This window comes from Notothenia coriiceps, unplaced genomic scaffold (genome assembly GCF_000735185.1).
Source record: "Notothenia coriiceps isolate Sejong01 unplaced genomic scaffold, NC01 NC01_scaffold00024667, whole genome shotgun sequence".
Classification (NCBI taxonomy): Eukaryota; Metazoa; Chordata; class Actinopteri; order Perciformes; family Nototheniidae; genus Notothenia; species Notothenia coriiceps.
This window is the reverse complement of record NW_011357368.1, coordinates 2,710,276-2,730,630: the sequence shown is the minus strand read 5'-3', so window position 1 is coordinate 2,730,630 and position 20,355 is coordinate 2,710,276. Positions and strand designations below refer to the sequence as shown.

Here is a 20,355-nt window from a genome sequence, read left to right as displayed (position 1 = left end):
ATCCCCTTCACACACTTATTGCTCACAAACACTCACACAACAAAACTATGCCCAGATATACTGTAGTATGGATCACTTGAACATGCATAACTGACAATAATTACATTCATTCGCATATCTGGCTACCAATAGTTATCTACAGTCATATATTTACATCCTTTTATCACATTGTGCACTACACACTGCCTGCTTAACTGGGCACTGGTCCCAGCTGTCATTCATTCAGAGAAAAGAGCCTATGGGAGTATGACAAAGACAGTCCCTCATCAGCCAAGTCATACAAAAAACAATGAGTTGTCACCACAGAAGAAGAATGTATGAGACAGAAAGTCCCTCTCATCTGGCTCCTGTCTTTGCACATCGCTGTGGGCGATGTGCAATGTCCTGGTGTGGTTGGCCCTCTGCTGGTGACCCACTGAACTGCATTACTTTAGATTCATCCTCATAAATGTAATGAACAAGTAGAATTGATCGCAGGTGTTGCCAGGAATGGACCAGTTGACTTCACTCAGTTCTTATGTTTTCTTTGTGTCTCCCCTTCAGTCTGAAACCGCTGGACATTGAGTTCATGAAGAGACTCCATGACAAAGTCAACGTCATCCCTCTCATTGCAAAAGCCGATACTCTAACCCCAGAGGAGTGCCAGCTCTTTAAGAAACAGGTGTTTATGTGTGTGTGTGTGTGTGTGTGTGTGTGTGTGTGTGTGTGTGTGTGTGTGTGTGTGTGTGTGTGTGTGTGTGTATGTGTCACATTCATGGGATAAGAAGCATAAACATAGTATGCTACAATAGGCATTCAAGCTTTCTTTATGAGATTTTAAATGTGATACCTTCTTATTTCTGTGGGTAAAGTTTGGAGCTAGAGCTAGGCATTTAGCCTAGCTTAGATTGAATACTGGAAGCTAAAGATATGATGCATTTGAGAGAGTTCATATATTATAAAGAAACATTACAAGCTACTGCCGCTTCATTAGTGAGATTTCGAGTTGTTGGTAGGCATATGTTTTAAATGTGGTCGAGCATAGCCATTTCATCCTTCTTCCATCCTTTATGCTAAGCTAATCACCTCCCTAGCTCCAAACTGTATGCACATGTGGTATCAATGGTATCAATCAAACTAATCAAACAATGGGTAAAGAAACAAAAGTATTTTACAATTAAAGGAGAAATTTGAATATTTGTTTGATCTTTATATTTTGACAGGCCAATGGTGTGTACTTGTTATCTTTATTCTGATTACGTTCTTCCTTTGTCAGATAATGAAAGAGATCCAGGAGCACAAGATCAAAATCTATGAATTCCCAGACACGGAGGATGACGAGGACAACAAGCTCATCCGAAAGATTAAGGTAATGGAGCATGCAGTCTTGTTAGTAATTTGATACCTGATTTAAGGCCTTCTGATTGATCTAAGTAGGAAGACAGCCAGATATCAGTCTGTCCTGTAGGCTGTATCCAACTTCTGCCCCATTTCTCGATGCCAGGCAGCCTCTTTACAATACTGACCATCATCTTTACAGACAAGCACATTGAAGAATCTTCATTATGTATTGTCATTCATGTAACGCTGCCACAATCAACTCTGGAAATAGCAAACATGGTACTATATACGGTAAAATATTTCATCCGCATCATATTAATGTGGACCCTTAGGGACATTTCTATAATTTAAAGGCCTGCTCGCAGCAGCATTTGAAACTGTGAGATGACACAGATAGCCCAAAATGGAGGAAATATAGTAACATAAATAGCTCAATTGCACCATCCAGCATTGTAAACCCTGCTGCTCTATTGCAGTATACTGTAAACTGCTCCACATACATTTGTATTATTTTCTGGTTTTCCTGAGGCCAGGTATGGTCAGTAGCCAAAGGAAGTAACCAATCAAACATTGAAAAACAAAGAAGTGTCATTGCAACATCCATAATGCAGGAAGCAGTGTATTGTTCCCAGTGAAGTCAAGTTATTTCCACCCCCCCCTCCCCAGGAGAAGATGCCACTGGCAGTGGTCGGCAGCAACGTGGTGATCGAGGTGAACGGCAAGAAGGTCAGAGGTCGCCAGTACCCATGGGGCGTGGCGGAAGGTAGGTTCACTCTGGTCCTGAACCTGGCGAGACACTTCCTCCATGTTGTGGTCAGACTAGATCATGAACCAGGAAATGGGTGTGCACACTTTGATAGTTTGTATCGAGAAATGATTCTGTACTTTATTTCTGTTCGCGCCTTATTCAGACAATGACAAATTAGAAAGGAAGACTGAAGCAAATTGGCTTTACAAATGTTCTGTGTTTAAGATCAAATAGATATAACAGTGTTATCTCTATCATGAAGAATTAAGCATGATATAGCTGAGAGTGAGAGACGCAGTGTTTTACAATGCCCCCTGTATCCACTGAATGTAGTCACTACCAGGTAATAGAGTACATATTCATCCTTTACTGGAAATTAATTGATGTCAAAATGCAACCTGTTAGTAGAAAAGTAGAGAAAGTAGATATTAAGTGTTTTATTGCCGCATAGCACATAATCGTAACACACCTGCTGGAGTTTCATTTAATTAGTATTGAAATAAATATTTATTTTAGCGAGAACAAAGAATATTGTTGAATTTATAAGTCAAACAACAATGAATACTCTGATTTGAACCATCAATTTAATAAGGTAGTACCAAGACAACACTTGAGAGGTACAGCTTTGTACATGACACAATTAGTTAGCTGTGTAATGTTTGTTAAACATTTTACATCAGATTGCTTTTTGAGGCTTTGAGTCTCGGTGGAAGATACCAGCATTTGAGGATCACTTCTCAATGACTGTTATATTGTTGTTTTTTCAGTTTGTGAGATTAACAGTGATGACGAGACATTGCAAAATCAGCCTTAAGCTTGTGGAATAGATTATTCATCGACAATTGTGTTTTATTTGATATGTTTGTGATCTGTTCCCAAGGTAAAGAAAATGCCTTGGTAAGATGGTTTACTCAATTTTTTCAAATGTGGTAAATACATGAGCGAGACATGTCCCTAAAGCCAGGTTTGAAGTTACCTTAGTCACCCACTTGTCTTCACTCAACATGAAAACACATGGATCTTTGGTATTGTGGGTCTTCAGCCTCGAAAAGGACTCTGAAAAGAACGTAGGTAGTGCATTATGGGATATGTTGTTTAAAGAACTGACAATGTCACTACCAGCTCTGATAAACTGCTGTTGCCCTGACTTTTTCTTTAATTTCCTCTGATGTGCTGTGTATATCTGAGTGGAGTTGTTGATCTGTAGTTGACCGTTGATCAGTCCCTCACTTTTTCATTCTTTCTTTCTCCCTTTTTTTTTTCTGTCTATACTTTTCCATGACTGACAGAGGGCATTTTTGGTAAACCAAACCATCTTTCTCTTAATTTCAGCCTCATTCCCCCCCCCCTCCTCTTCCTCGTCCTCCTCAGTGTCCTCCAAANTCACCTCCCTTCCCCTCAAACCTAGCGGTCAGTGTGGAGGTGGAAAGCAAACGTTGGAAGAACGGGCCGGCAGATTAGGATGGAAGTTTACCTTTCTGGAGCTGTTATGGTTTTACCTACTCCCTTAACACTACTGGATTTCAGCTCTTGTTCAAGACTTGTATACATACCGAAAAACAGTTTTTGCAATAGTGGGAACATTACTTCATGAGAGTGTACACAACTTGAAGACACTCACCAGATAAACAGCAGTCCAACACATTAATAGACATCTCTGGATCGTAAGTGTACTACGGCAAGTCTATACTAGTCGGGTTCTACCTATCACGACGGCGCAGTATCCCAAAAGTAGAATTTATGGGAGTCCAGCCCGTCACTATTAGAGGACACATCGACCTACTCATTTCCTGTCTGACGAATTGGGATTTCTTCCTGTCACCTTTTGTGTATTTCTGATTACTCGAGTTGCAACTCAATAAACTCTGCACAACTGAGACCACATTCGTGACACAGGCCCGGAGTTACGTGGGGTTTCGGAATATAAATCGGGATTCTCTACAAGTTGTGATTGCAGCGTAAACTATTTGTAGCAGAACGCCAGTTTAAAACACAATTTTATAAGTCCCCTTTTATTGCGTCATCAAAACAGGTTAACTTACAGATTACAGGTAGACACCGAAGTATAGGATAAGATATATTCGAAACCTGTTTCCTTTTAACTCATGTGAGGGACAGTGGAATTCGTTTTTCGACGGGGGGGGGGGAGGGGGAGTGGTGTAGAGTTTCGGACGGGAGGGAGAGTCCGGTACTACCTCGTCCCAACGGTGACAATGAGACTAATTTGTCCACAAAATGTGTGTAACAGTGTCCGTCGTTGTTTTTCACGGGGCGGCGGGGGGGGGGAGAGAAAGGTAGTCGGGTGACTGATGCGGTCGACCGAAATACGGTCTCAGGCTAGTAGGAAAGGTAGGAAGAGACCTGGACGCCAATGAAAATTCACGTAAATCAACTTCTGGACGTTGATTTCTTGTTTCCACACCCTTACTCAAAGACTAAAAAAATCATAAGTAAATATTTTACGTAATTTTATATATTTGACATTCTTCCGTAGAGGGAGATGAAATTACCATCAAATAATCAACATGTGATAAATTATGTTCCGTATTTTTACAGTGTTATAGACCGGAGACAACTAAACTAAGCTTGTAAAAAAATTAATTTTAGACAGACGAGTGATAAGTGGGTATCGAAATACTTTCGCGTTATGATTATAAAACCCTTTGTACGAATCGAATCGGTCCTCCAGGAGAAGTCCACGACGAGTGTGCCCTTGCAACGCAAATACGCTTTTTAATACGCAATTGTTTCAGAAGGCAAGTGTTTGTGAAGCAAGAGTAAACCTGCACAGACAAGGGATACGCAGACAAAGTGTGCTCTTGCGACTTTGCGACACAGTTATATGGCTCCTGTGCTGTCTCATCATTAGGCTGATGGTCAAACCAATGCTCTAATCAGACCTGGGCTTAAGTACCAAAAACACATCGTATTTGGACATATTTGTACGCATGGATATATTGAAACGTGAATGTGAATATTATATATTTTTTTTAAACATAGACATCAAAACTCTTCATGTGTTCTCAGTAGAATGTTGGCCCCAGTGCTCTCTGCTGAATTAGCCTCTACAGCTAGCCTAGTCCAATGAACGCTAAGGCTAGCAGCAACTATTAATAGTTTATTTAATAGTTCAAAGATAACTCAAGTAGCTGATGTTGATGGGTTCATTTTTAAATGGGATGGTACTAAGACTATACACAACAGCTGAGATTCTGCCAGTTTGGTATTATATTGTCCCAATGGCCTTCATTTACATCCATTCACTGAACAGCAGTACATGGCCATCCTTAAATCATTTGGCGTAATTTAAGGGCCTTACACATATATGAGCCACGTACTATAGAGTGGAGCAGTGATGACGTATTTATATAGGGAGACTCGTAGTTGGCATCACAAGGGCTCCCTCGACAAAAAGCAATGGGGTTTCCATTGGATTATGGAATATTGTAGAAAAAATTATCTGTGGAAAACACACGTTTATGATACTTACACGTTTTGTTCAGCAAGATAATCACCACTTTATGATTGTTATGGTGTAAATGCAATCGCCAGAAGTAAAATGCTAACATTAGGCTCTAAACAAGCGACATCGCAGTTATATGACGTCACCACCGCTAAGCTAAAAGCGGTTAATTTTTGATGTGATGACGTTTAGCAGATTCATTTGCCAGAAACTGCTGTTTTTACAACACAAAGAAGATTCTGACATTCTCCAGTTTGGTATTTACTGACGTAGAACACAACATTAAAATCTATTAAGCTTATGTACTACTTATTTCAGGCCTCTAACCAAAAACCCATTGAATTTGAGACGAGGGAGCTCGAATGGTGCAAAAGTACCACTCTATTATCAACTTATTGTAGTTATTCCTAGACAAATTGATATTGGCATATATGTAAGCAGATAAAAATTCCAAATCTACCTTATGCAGGGGTAATTTTAAAACAGTTTTGCATAATTTGTCTACCAGAGAGCACTTACAAGTATTTTTAAATGTTGGAATGGTACAATGTCTCCCTTAGTACTTATATTGGTCACAAACAAGATATTTAGACAATCTCTACTCTTCCTATTGTTTGTTATAATAGTGGTTGTGTTAGCGTGGGGCAGGATTTCTTGTAATCTACCAGAGACACATGAATGATTCTGTTTGTTGTCTTTGTTTTCCAGCACTGAATCTGATTGTAAATCTGTAACAAAACCTCACTGTATTGTTTCAAAGGATAACTCCAATCCTTAACAATATGGAACATGTTTGGATAGCTTTGACTGACCTTTCTATCAGTTACTCTCATAGTAATTACTGATATTTGGGAACATGATGACATCACACGACATGAATTTCTGATGCAGCAAAAACTCCTAAGCAGGTTGTGAACAAACCAATATTTCATCCAGACTATCTAGCCCACTTTCTATGGATGGATGCTAAGTAAAAAGCTAAAGCACTTACCTGCATGTGCAGTGTGGGATGATTTTACCATTTGTCTTATTTTTCAAATGCTTTGCTCACCTGAGGGTTTGTTGAAATCTGACGTACGACTTTTTCTTGCTGCATCAGAGTCTCTTTTGTGGTTAGGGTTAACTGTGTTCCCAGATCTCGGTAATCAACTTTAGTTAGGAGTTTAAAGTAATATGTCCTTGTAGTCTTGATGGCCAAGGTTGTAATACACTTCAGTTATCCTGCTAGGTGCATTTGGTCACACAAAATGTGCCTGGTGTTGTCAGCAGGTGTAAAGCCTTCACACACTGGCTTGTTGGCCCAGGTCTGATGCTGAATAGTCATGGAGAAAACTAGAGGCTGTTTGGTGCTGAAGCTACAATACTCTCCAACGCTGCTGTGGTTCCCTGCTTTGCTCCTATGGTATAATGGCACTCTGTTGTACCGTTGATCAGTCTTGCTTCACCACATGTTGTCATGGTGCAGACTGAGGACTGTACAGGCGTAGCTGTATCACTGGACCAAGGACTGGGATCCACCCTCATAACGCATTGCTTAAAGATTCATTTAATGGTGAACTAGCGTTTGTCAATAGGGACATGTTACGGCCCATTTAAATCATCAAGGTAACACGTGTTATTTTATGAATTCTCACACATTAGCATATGTTTATGTGAGACTTTTAATATAGAAAGATGCTGAACCAGGTGTGTGCTCTTGATTCATTAAACCAATGCAGTTCATCATCATGGCCTCAACACACACTGCTAATAGATCCAGCGCTCAGGCTCAAAACACCTGATGGACTCAGAGAAATGTATATCGAAGACCAAGATTGACAATTAAAAGCTAAAACGATTTTTGTGTCCATCAGGTATTTTCTGCCATCCATCAACAAATAAGATGCTGTATACTATATTTTAAAACCTTTCTTTTCCTACGACCATTGACCCCACTTAGCTCCTTCACTTGCACCCCCGGCTGGTCATGCGTAGATCCTCAGATAACACCCCCCCTCCAACCACCACCCTCTACAAGTCCTACTTAGTCGGTCAGTTTGGACACATGCAGGTTATGGTGTTGATCTGGGCCAAATCTGGGCCAGGTCTGAGCCAAAACAAACCCAGCTGCTCCAGACCCAGATTTAGCCCCCCCGCAGGGCGCAGACAGTAACTGAAAAACCGTACCCCTCCCCTCCGTCAGAGCTTCCTCCTCTAGAAGAGACAGAAGGTCAATGGCTGGCTTGGGAGGCCAAGGGGCGGGACAACATAAGTTTCATCAATGGTAAGGTATCCTCCTGAATCCCTGATGATGATTGACTGCCAGCAGGCAGGAGGCTAACCAATCAGGAGCAGCGTGTTTGATGAAGAGGAGGCTGGATCCACCACACACATCCTCAGCAGCAGTTCATCTTTTCCAAAAGCACATCTGACCGTGTAACCATGTCTTTGTTGTTAAGATGAAAACTCACAGCCATCTAACTGAACCATGTTGACATGAGAATAGTTCTGTTTACTGTTGTCTGACCAATAACTGTTTGTCTTCTATGTGGCGTCAAACAGTGAAAGGCTTTGATCCGATAGCAGGCGTTTTTATTTTTCTCTTCTGAATGACTACTGTATCTGTAATTACAAGAGACTCTCTTGTACTGATGAACCAATCAGTGGTGTAAAGTAACTAAGTACTGTACTTAAGTACAATTTTGAGATACTCTACTTGAGTATTTCCAGTTTTTGTTACTGTGTACTTTTACTCTATTTTACGCTATTTATTTAATACCTTTAGTTACTTTACAGATGTGAAATATAACCAAGTGTTAAATCAGACTTTAGTTCCACCTGGAGTAAATCCAAAAGCTACCCTGCAGTATACAAAGTCATTCAAACTAGCTGCACCTTTACCAGCTTTGATAACACTTTCATGATCTATCATTATAAAACATATCATATCTATTATTCTGAAATGGAATAATCTGCACAATGATTACTTGAGTATATTTTGATACCAATACTTTTGTACTTTCCATGAGTAACCTTTTGAATGTAGGACTTCAACTTGTAACAGAGTATTCCTACACGCCGAAAATTGAGGCTATTGTATGACAAGTAAAGTCACTGCTTTATGTCACATGACTTAGCTCAGCCTCGCCCTGATCGAGCCAATCTCCATTGAGAAAGCAAGCATTTCAAAAAGTGTTTTGCTTATTTCGGCATCCCTTTTGATATGATTATTTCAATAAAACTACAGCAAAATATGCCTTTGAGGTTATACAGTGTAGGAAACAAGATAGATAAGCTGTGAAATGTGTGTGTGTGCGTGTGAGCGCGCGTCAAGGATGACGTTATGAATCCAGACACAACAGCGAATTGTTTTTGGACATGTGAAGATAAACCAAATTAAGCTTAACATAAAAATAAATGTTATGGGTCCAGTGTGAACGCACCAGAGGGCAGACATGCTCTCTGTATCAGCCTCCTCTCAGGTTTACTCACCTGGTTTGCCTTTTTAAAGTCCTATGTGATCATGGCCTGGCGTCTCTTTGCTCTTATTGCTGTACAATAACTCATACTCTACTATACCTTCATTTACTGTCACTTCTCTTAATACCTCCTCCTTATAACTGATGAATGTGTGAACCATACATACTGAGTGTGTGTTTGTGTACAATGTGGTCTCCATAGAGATTCATATCATGAAGTTTAACTTGGTGATGCTTTGCACATATTTTGTATATTGTTTTTGATATTGTAAGTACAATTAATTTGATCTATTATGTAAATAACACAAACAACTGTTGTTGATTTTACTCACCAAAAACGATATATATAGTTTATGCTTGGACTATGAACACAGCCAGTGACTCTAGCAGCTGACAGTTATTTACACAGTTAATCTGGTTATTGCAGTTATTTAGCACCTTGAGACCAGAAAATAATTATTCTGATTATGTCTAGAGAAGAGTTCATGTAGACTAATGTTTGATGTCTGTGTCCCCCTCCCTCCCTCTCTGCCCCCCCCACCCCCCGTGTGCTTCAGTGGAGAACGGGGAGCACTGTGACTTCACCGTGCTGCGCAACATGCTGATCCGGTGAGTCCACGTTCTGTTCAACATTCCTGCTTAACTCCAAGCAGCTAGGGCAACGTTCACTTTGTGTTGATTTTGGCGCTCCCATAGTCAAATGAATAGAGAGAAAATATCTATGATTCAGCTAAATGTTACTACTTTTGGGATCTAATGATCAAAATGGGGGCTATTCAAATGTTCTCCCTGAGAAGTCGATTTACCTCAAAAAATGTATAGGCTGATTTACAGACATCTCTTTCCCAGTCTAGAGGAAAAGTGTTTTTATGGAACCAATGGAAATACGTGACACAAAATTGTAGTTCCACTATATGCCTTCCTGAGGCATGACAAGCTGATAATCCGCCCCCCACAGCCTAATTGTATCACTGGACTTTTAAGGTATCTGAACTAATTATGACCACATGACAATAATGTCACATTCTGTTAATCTGCCAAAGAAGGGAATGTTACTTGCTCACTTGAATGTGTGTAGTTTGAGGAATAAGGTTCATAAACTCTGCCATTTGGTAGAATCAAATAATATACACATACTGGCTATCTCAGAATCACACCTGGACTCATCTGTTGATGATTCAGAGGTTGCAATGCATGGTTACAATCTGTTCAGAAAGGATAGAGATAAGAATGGTGGCGGAGTTTTGATCTATGTACAAAATCATATTCCAGCTAAAGTACGATATGACCTAATGAAAAATAAAATAGAAGCTTTATGGTTACAAATACAATTGCCAAATGTAAAACCCATATTAATTGGATGCTGTTATAGGCCACCGAGTGCCAATTCAAACTATCTAGATGGTATTTGTGAAATGGTAGATAATACAGCTGAGTGTAATAGCGAAATATATTTCATGGGAGACCTGAATATCAATGCTCCATGTTGAACAAGATTGCATTAGCTGCCAAAATGTGTAATATGACTCAGGTAATAACATCACCAACCAGAAGGGCTGCAAATACACATGGGGCTATTACAACGACCTGCATTGACCACATCTATACGAACAGGCCAGAGCACTGCACTAAAGTGTTGTCACTCACAGTTGCCTTTAGTGATCATAATCTAGTTGCTATAGTACGCAAGACCAAAATACCTAAGGCTGGCTCCAAGATAAATGATAGAAGGTCTTATAAGGGGTTTCATCAGGGACAATGTGTAGAGGAGGTAAATAATGTGCAATGGTTTGATGTTTGCCATGAGGAAAACCCAGAAAAAGCACAGGGAGTATTTATGAAGTCTTTCATGGGGATTGCCGATCAGCATGTTCCTATGAGAAAATGGTCTGCCCGGTCAAAGTGTGCACCTTGGTTGAATGACGAGATGAGAAGTTTAATGATCCAACGAGATGATGCTAAAAAAACTGCAGACAGAACAGGTTCTCTATGTGACAAACAACATTACTGTAAACTAAGAAATGCGGTAACCAAATTGAATAAATGTAGAAAGAGGGAATACTACATGCAGGAAATCAGTGATTCTACGAATGATGGAAAGAAATTATGGAAAATATTGAATAACATAATGGGGAGGAACTCAAACATGCATCCTTCCTTTATAGAAACCGAGGGTAAATTCATTACCAAGCCAGCAGATATTGCAAATCATTTTAATGATTATTTTACAAATAAAGTAGATAAGCTGAGGAATGCCATGGGTGCAGTCGAGGACACAGTGTCACATCACATCAGATCGTATCATGAGGGAAAAGCAGTGCATGTTTGAATTCCACAATGTTTCAGAAGAATAGGTTGAAAATATGCTTTTACATTTGTCCGATGATAAATCTCCTGGGATTGACAACTTGGATGGTAAACTGCTCAAAATGACGGCCAAATACATATCCAAGCCACAAGTCACATTTTTAATAAAAGTTTAGAGCAACGAGTCAACGAGACTAAGTTGCTTGGCATTGTTCTTGATTCTGGTTTACGGTGGACAAAGCAAATTGACAGTATTGTAACTAAAATGGGAAGGAGCATAGCTGTGGCGAGAAAATATACAAAGTATGTAACACCAACCACTTTGAAACAAGTCATTCAGTCTCTGGTTTTGTCACATCTTGAGTACTGTCCGGTCATATGGTCATCAGCAGCAAAAACACATTTACAGAAATTACACATAGCTCAAAACAAGGCTGCCAGACTAGCTCTCCACTGTTCGAAGCACACTCATATTGGAGTTACGCATAGAAACCTATCATGGCTTCCGGTTGAGAAACGCCTGCAATCTAGTGTTATCACTTTTTTTTTTTAAATCCAATTTTGCAAAAAAACACTTTATTTTTATGATCAAATAGTTTACACAAGAGACGAGCATGACCATAAGACTAAACAAGCTACATCAGGCCATCTACTGGCACCTAAACCCAGGAAAAATCTTCTGAAATCTTCTGTGTCTTATAGAGCTATAAAGGAATGGAACTCATTGCCAAACTACCTTACTGAAATAGAGTCCAGAGCCTGTTTCAAGAAGAGATTGAAGGGCCATCTGCTAATGACCATGTACCCTTGTGAGCTGTGAACCCTAATTGAATTTGATCTCATGCTTTGTACTGGTGGGTGTCGAGTGTACTCATCCTTGGCTGAGATTGATATTGAAAGTGGATGAGATTGTTGATGATGTTGGAAATTGTTGATGATATTGGTGATGTTGTTAATGATGTCAGGACTTATGTCTTGAATGTTGCTGTATTATTGTTGTATTATTGTTGTATTTTTTTAAGTGTCGGACCCCAGGAAGAGTAGCTTTTGTCAAGAGCAAAAGCTACTGGGGATCCGTAATAAACATAAACATGGCCAGGGAGAAAATTCCCTTCTGCGTTTGTTTTAGGAGGAAGTGAAGAGGGACGCAGATAGTTTTTCATTCAAACGTAGTTGTTTTCAGAATGTTACGCAATAGTGTAATGCATCTATTTTTGGCTGCTTGGATTTAATAACATGATAGTGAAAAAAACGTAGCTTTAGCCACCAACTCATCCATTGATGTAAAAAGCACGTCTTGCAATATATTGCATTAACAGAAACCAGTTTTTCTGTCTGTTTATCCTGCTGCTGTGTTAGCTAAACCTCCAACAATAACATCAAAACCTGACTTGAGTTCTAGTGACTGTGAATCGTCACCTGTTCATGTGACCATGGGCTCTTCCGGTCTGCATTTAGAAAAAGAACTGATCTGCAGGGGATTGGACACGAGAACTGGCATTAAGAACAAAATCACTTTATAGCCAATATTCTCACTGATGCTCTCGTTTTCTTATGTAGGTCATAGAGAGGCATACATATTCAATTGAGTTTCATACCCAGTTAAAAAACTTGAATCTCATGAAGGCAACTTGAGGCTAACTTGTTATTTTTTTATACCCAAAGACGACGACACCACTGTTCTGCAATAACACTTGTGTGTAAATTGGAATAACTTTTACATTTTTTATTTGAAATCTAATGTCCATGCCCTTTATTCAATAGTGTTTCATTTTTGTTTTCTATCTTCGCTTTTCCTGTAACAATGTAAATGTCCCCTCAATATATTGTCCCAGAATTTGGTCCCCTTATAAACAAAATTAATATTTCTTCTGGAGTTCTGTTTCTATTTTCTCTCCAGCCTCCTGCAGACTTCCTGTACCTGATTGGTTTATTTTCTCCCCCTTCTATAGGACGCATATGCAGGACCTCAAGGACGTCACCAACAACTTCCATTATGAAAACTACCGCAGTAAGAAACTGGCTGCTGTCACCTGTAATGGAGTGGACACCACCAAGACCAAGGGACAGCTCACCAAGTACGCCTCAGAACTTCAATAATACCATCCTCATTTCAATTATGGAGAACACATGACTTCACAGCTTGGTGTCACTGCTTTACTTAAGAAAGATCTGACCCCTCTCTTTGCTCTGGTCCACAGGAGCCCCCTGGCCCAGATGGAGGAGGAGCGCAGGGAGCATGTGATGAAGATGAAGAAGATGGAGGCAGAGATGGAGCAGGTGTTTGAGATGAAGGTGAAGGAGAAGAAGCAGAAACTGAAGGACTCGGAGGCTGAGGTGGGTCTGAGGGGGGTGTGTGTGTGTGTGTGTGTGTGTGTGTGTGTGTGTGTGTGTGTGTGAAGATATTGTAAATATTTTCATTGTCTCCATTCACAACGGTGTCCACCATGAGTCCATTGATGAACATCTCAAAGCCAAATGACTCTCCTGCAGCCAGGGGGGCTGGGAGGCGAGGAAAGACTATCCCTTACCTTCATTGTTGGTATACCATTGTGCACATGAATGGGCCCTAAACATTGAAACAGAATACTACCAGAAAATATACAAAAAGTATTTGATTTGAATTCAGAGGATGAGCAACATAGAAGGAAATGTAACTTCAAGCCTCAGTTGTGTGTCTCTGTAGTTGGCGTTAAACTGTGGAATTATTTACCAAAAGGTTTAAAGGGCTGTATTAACATCTTCAGGTTTACGAGAATCAGTGTTTCCGCCAGACCAGGGCTGAGAGGGCGTCCACCCCGAGAGCGGGGGGGTGGTTGTTTTGAATTTCGACTTGAGCCGTCCCTTATAGATACTGTATTTTTACATTAGTGAACTGGATCATTTGGCTCGGCTCTCTTAAAGCGCCGGCTCTTTCGGCTCCTAAACGGCCCTTCATGTTACCACAGTTTACCACGGAGCCTCATTTTCGCCGCTGCGAGGCTCTGGTGCTCGCAGCTCACGCGCGTGCTCCACTAAACCCTGACGTATAAGGCCTATATAAGGTGTAATATACAGTTTAAAGGTCAACAAATACATTTATTTATCAGGTAACTATTAAGATCTTTAGAATGAATGAGTGAGAATGAGCAGAGGGAGGCTCTCAGACAGCTGTAGCAGCATGTGGGGCTCACAGCTGATGCTCCTCACATCACACAGCAGGTTCAGAAACAGCATCCTGTCTGACGAGCTGCATCCAAACTGTCAGAGCCTCAGCTCATCGTGTTCTCCTGAACTTCTGCTCTGTGCCCCGGGTACAGTATTGTGTTTCGACAGTTGAACATTACAGTATTTAGTAAGAAGACAGAGACTGTGAGGTGGTTGTGATTTAGATTGCTCCTGTTTGTTTGAACTTATTGTTATAAACTTTTTGTATGCATTTCATATGTTTATTCTAAATTCACGTCATTCTTTGAGTCTGCAGTGTTGTACCTGCATCACACCAGCTCCAAAACGCTTAACAATTAGTAACCTGCATTTCAACTATGTAACAGTAGAACAAATAGCCTAGCATTTTTGAGTCATGAATCTCTTTAGCCTAGTTAGCAGTTTCTATGGGTGCGTTTCACTTCTCTTATTTTTCATTTCCTCGCTCCTCGGGCTCGGTCTCAACGGAAGTTGATTTGTCTGCGCCATCTTGAGTAGCGTCCCAGTGGCCTTATTTGTGCCCGAGGATNCCTGTAAAGAGTTCCTATTCTGCTTCCTGTAGTGTCTTTATATAAGTTTCTGTGCATGTCAATGGTCTGCTTGCGTCTTAGTCCCTCCCACCAGGGAAGCATGGAGAGACGCAAGGGGTGCATCTCACTTCTCTTATTTTTCATTTCCTCGCTCCTCGGGCTCGGTCTCACCGGAAGTTGATTTGTCTGCGCCATCTTGAGTAGCGTCCCAGTGGCCTTATTTGTGCCCGAGGATCGAGGAGTGATAACGGAGGAGCGATAATCAAGGAGCTACCAGACCATCCTCCGGTGAAATCCTCTGACACTCGCCCCGCCCCCTTACTGTGTATCGCTCACTGATTGGACGATGGAGCGCATGCGCTGATCTGGCTGCTGTCAGACGATCAGTTGTGCGGTGTCATCACAAACGGACGTCGCTTCACGTGACGCTCCGGAGGAGAGGACGTTCCATTGCTCTTAAAACTCATTTCCCTGCTTCTCGTGGTTTCCTTGCGTCTCTCCATGCTTCCCTGGTGGGAGGGACTAGACGCATTTAAACGAAGTGAGAGGCACCTTATGTCAAAAATAATTAGCACCCGTCTTTCACATCAAGCACCCTGTATTCTTATGAATTACGAAATATGAAAATTATGAAATTCTTGGTGAATATAATTGCTGTTATAAGTAATAACAATCTCTGTGGTGTTTAAATGTATATGTAGCAACATTAGCCTTCCCCATCGTGTTGTACCTGCAGCGCCGCACTGTGGCTTTCAGAAGACTGCATGATTTATGTTCCCAAAAAGCCTTTATACCCAATGATTTATTGTAAAACAGCTGCTAATCCAGGCAAACTCCAGTTGTCATAACTACTACAGTGTTAATTATCTTTGAATTGCCCATGAAACAGTATTTATGCAAACATTAAATTTCTCCACAGTATACTCTATTGACTGTGCATTTCATACTGACTGGCTGGCAAGTCATTAGGATGAAGCAGACAGCATAAGCAGACATTCTCAGTACATTTGCCAGGGTGAAAAAATGCAATAATGAATGAATCTGGACCTTCAAATGGATGCATCGACTGTAGAATCTTTCGAATGAATGTTGGCTACAAATAAACTGCAGTCTATAGATGTAATGAACAGCTGTAGAGAAAAGAAAATGTGGCCGCAAAGAAGATAAAGGGATGAGAGGAGTATCAAATAAGAGTGTGAAAAGGAGGAAGAGACCTGTATTGTGTGCTATTGAAGGGGGAATACAACTTGAGAGTAACTGTGATGTTCGTCCCTCAGCTGGAGCGACGCCACGAGCAGATGAAGAGGAACCTGGAGGCGCAGTACAAAGAGCTGGAGGAGAAGAAGCGGGTGTTCGATGACGAGAAGCTCCACTGGGAGGCTCAGCAGAGGATCCTGGAACAGCAGAAGCTGGACGCCTCCAAGTCAGTCTCACTACTACTATTTCACTCATTCATCTTACGTATGTTGTACAAAGCTATATTTATTATTAGCATTATTAGGCCAGACTCCCCCCAAGCCTTATACATCATAGACTATGACAGATAGAATCCATACCATCATTTTATGGATGCACTTTTTACAGAGAAACTGCCATTCTATGTTGAGCTCACTACAGACACGACACACTCTGTTTGAACTTGTTTTCACTCTGAGAAAATCCCTGCACTCTTGTGGTGTTACCATGGTTACCAAATCATCTTGGATACATAGTCATAAGGAGCACTTCCTGTAGAGATCACCATCAGCATGAATTTATTGAAATCTTGTTTTTGAAAAAATGCTAAAGTCACACTGACAGTCAAATCCTCCTCTTTGCATTCACACTACAACACACTGCTCCAAGGTAACAAACAGCAACACTGTGGCCACTATGTACACAATAATACAAGATCAAACATGGCCTCACAAATAAAGAGGGGTCATTTATGTCATGCACAAAGCTGTTTCTATCAAAGGTTTCTAATATATTATATGGCAGATCTAGACCAAATCAATATAATTAATTACGTTATCATATTCTCCCCTTTTATTATGGTGAGTGCGAAGGCAATGTATTCATTTCTTTAAGTGTTGGGGTCAAAATACTGGCCAAAGAAATGTGCATAGAATTTGACCAAAAGAAATAAATGTATGTATATTTTGTAAAGATTTGGTTGAAGATCAACACGTAAAGCTCAATAACGTTTCTCCCTGTTTTGTACAAGATTGTAACATTCCTTTTCTTGTTCCCCACACAGGACGATGGAGAAAAACAAGAAGAAAGGAAAGATCTTCTGAAGAGAACGATTCTTCACTTTTAAACAAACTCGGTTTTCCTTCATCCCCTCTGAAGTTCACATGTACTGTGGCCCTCCAAACACACACACTAACACACACACACATTAACAGATTTTTTTTCCACAACATCCCTCTATGCTACATTTAACATGTACCACTTGTGACGGATGGAAGACACACACACACACTCGTCTCTCAGCAGGGTTACCGTACCTGTTGAAACTTCTTGTTTCCATGGGGAATGCAAGTTTTTGTGAAATTCTATTTTCCTATATTTCCTGACAAAGGCGAGACCCTTCCTCTGAGCTACAGTACGACACGCGGCAGGGACCACCCATAGCCATCTGCTCACATGTAGTAGTGTATGTTCTCTAGATATTCCATAGATCTTCAGGTAGACGTACTGTCTCTCTTCTTTGATTCTTCCCAAAAACAACATAACACACTGTACTGTATTCAAGCACTCTGTCATAAAGACCTCATAAGAGTGTGTTAAGAGAAGGGAGAGTGTATGTGAGTGAAGGGAACTGCGTCGGGAGCGGGGGGGAGTCAGGTGGGAATAAGGCCCGTTCATAGAAAGTCAAAATAATCAGCAAATCTTTTAAAAGTGGAATACTACAAGTCTATTTGCCAGCACTGTGAACCCGGAAATATTGAGTACCCCAAAGTTTTATGTCATAAATGTATAGCACATAGAAACTGCCGGATGCTAACCTGCATATGTTGTGCAATTTGCACAAAGACATCAGTTGCATTCATTAGCTTATGCAGACATAGATAAAACATGGCTTGGTCAATTTTGGTGTGTTTTTGGAGGTTATTGAGGATGTTGAATCAATTTCTGACTTTTCAGGATCATAAGTGGCAGTTTTCAGCCCCTTAAAACTTTCAAATCGACCCAAAATTAATCAAAATCAGTCCACCTGGACGTCAGAAATGGACTCAACATCCTCATTAATTATTGCTAATTAATGTAACATTGCGCAAATTGCCCAACATGCAAGTTAGCATCCAGCAGTTTCTATGTGCTGGGGACCTGAACTATACATTATCATAAAACGTTTGGGGTTCCCAACTTCTCCGGGGTCACTCTAGGACTCTAAGAGCTGGCAGATAGACTAACCTGGTAATGACTACATGTAAGGCCAGTCAAGAAACCTCTGTTACTGAAGAGCTTAATACTTACGTGTTATTGCTATTTGGTCAGTTTCACTTTTTAGCAAATATGTCTTTGGAATAAATGACCATAACTTACCAAACTTATTGTCCTTTTTCCAACGTTTTTGTATTTAAAAAAAAATGTTTGCTGCAATGCTTCCTGTCTCATAACTGTCTTCAGGACATTCCTCTTTTATGGAGCAGTTTTCATTCCAGCAGGGAGATCAATCAAAAGCTAATTGTAGCGGTGAAATAACAAAACAAAGTGGGGCACCAGTAAGCAAATCTTGTGATGGGGAAATTATCCAATCTTTAGGCAAGAACGTCATCTTTGTTAATTTATTTTGTAATTATCCAAATATCCCACATATATAGAACAATTAATTCACCTGTGGCTTTTCCTGTGTTTTCACTGCCCCAGCAGCATTTTTATTTTGAGTTATATATGTTCCGTTTTATTTCCTTATTTCACTGCTAAAAAGTAAAACAAACATTTACCTATACTGGTGTAAAACAGCTGATCAACTACAGCAGCTCCCCTTTATTTTGGACTCAAGCACTGTGTAGTCAGCGTAAATTAAAGGGAAAGATATGCCCCCATGGAAGCAAATCCACCAATCAAAAAAATGTCCACCTTAAATGTGGGCGGGGCCGGGCCTTCAGGCAGGTTTTTTGTGTGTGTGTGTGTGTGTGTGTGTGTGTGTGTGTGTGTGTGTGTGTGTGTGTGTGTGTGTGTGTGTGTGTGTGTGTGTGTGTGTGAGCAGTGAGCAGTGTTGTAATAATGCTGTGTTTGAGGTCATAGAAACTGCAGGGAAATGCGTATCATGCAACAGCAGAAAGGATTCCATGCAGTGTGTGTTTCCCATTAAAAGACATTATGCAAAGCCTAATTGGCGTCTCCAACTCTATAGGCCACCGTGATTACAAAGGTGTTTAATATAGTGATTCAAGTGATGGATGTTGTCATAGAGCTGAACCCTGTGTGTAAAGGGACGATTCATCAAAAACAAGAATTATTCCTGTTCCTTTCTCCCTGGAAAGTTAAATGTTTGGAGGACTTAGCCAAGTCAGCTGTGTCTCTGAATTTATTTTTGGAATATTCCACTATAATATTATACATAACTGCTTCCTCAACAACAAAACATTCCCCCTCTGATACTCTCAAATGATCCACAGTCCACATCGGAGTCAAATCAAAGTCAGCCATAGTGATGTGTTCCAACCTTTTACTATACCTTTCCAAGAGTATAATGTTTATTTTCATATGATGATGTTGTTAATAATGCTATATGTAAGATCAAAAAACAAAATCCCTTGTGGTTTTCTTAAGACTCGTTTAGTTATCTGTTCTTTTTAGTATAGTTTTTAAAATGCCTGCAGTCTTCATGTTGCATTTAAAGACAAAATGCTAAACCCTTACACCTTATCACATAAAATATTACCTTTGTGGATTTGTTTGATTTTATTGTGTACCTACTGGAGGCTGCTCTGTGACCTTTTTCTTTTGTTTTTTTCAGATGATATGCCAGGAACAGAACTTGTACTCAGATCAGAACCTATTATATACTTGTCTTAAGAATACACAAATACAGTACATTTCTTTACATGTATACACACACATATACTGTATACATCCATGCCAATGAGTACACTTTCTCAGGACTGCTGTTATAAAGTCCAGAGGAAGTCATGCTACAAGTTAAAATTGTGATTTCTTTTTTTAAATGCTTGTGAACCACTTGCCCTTGGAATACACACCACAAGTTAAGATAAGTTTAGGTGATTTTTTGTTGTTGTAATATTATCTATTATCCTTTTTTTATATATGTACACTCTTTACTGCTTCTCTTCTTTGTTCGGTCTCTAACTGTACATGGTTAATAAAGTTGACTTGGTTATGCTTTAA

The 20,355-nt window shown here is 40.2% G+C and overlaps 1 protein-coding gene across 1 annotated transcript in view; it reads left to right on the top strand.

The window, feature by feature from the left end:
• The window catches only part of LOC104955415 (septin-7-like), a 30,057-nt gene extending 9,702 nt beyond the window's left edge, over nt 1–20,355 (top strand). The window contains exons 4-12 of the mRNA XM_010782741.1: nt 544–661; nt 1,256–1,348; nt 1,987–2,083; nt 3,358–3,369; nt 9,547–9,598; nt 13,249–13,374; nt 13,498–13,633; nt 16,290–16,435; nt 17,252–20,355. Of these exons, the coding sequence (XP_010781043.1) occupies nt 544–661; nt 1,256–1,348; nt 1,987–2,083; nt 3,358–3,369; nt 9,547–9,598; nt 13,249–13,374; nt 13,498–13,633; nt 16,290–16,435; nt 17,252–17,291 (820 nt within the window). The 3' untranslated portion in view covers nt 17,292–20,355. The remainder of the gene's footprint in view (nt 1–543; nt 662–1,255; nt 1,349–1,986; nt 2,084–3,357; nt 3,370–9,546; nt 9,599–13,248; nt 13,375–13,497; nt 13,634–16,289; nt 16,436–17,251) is intronic.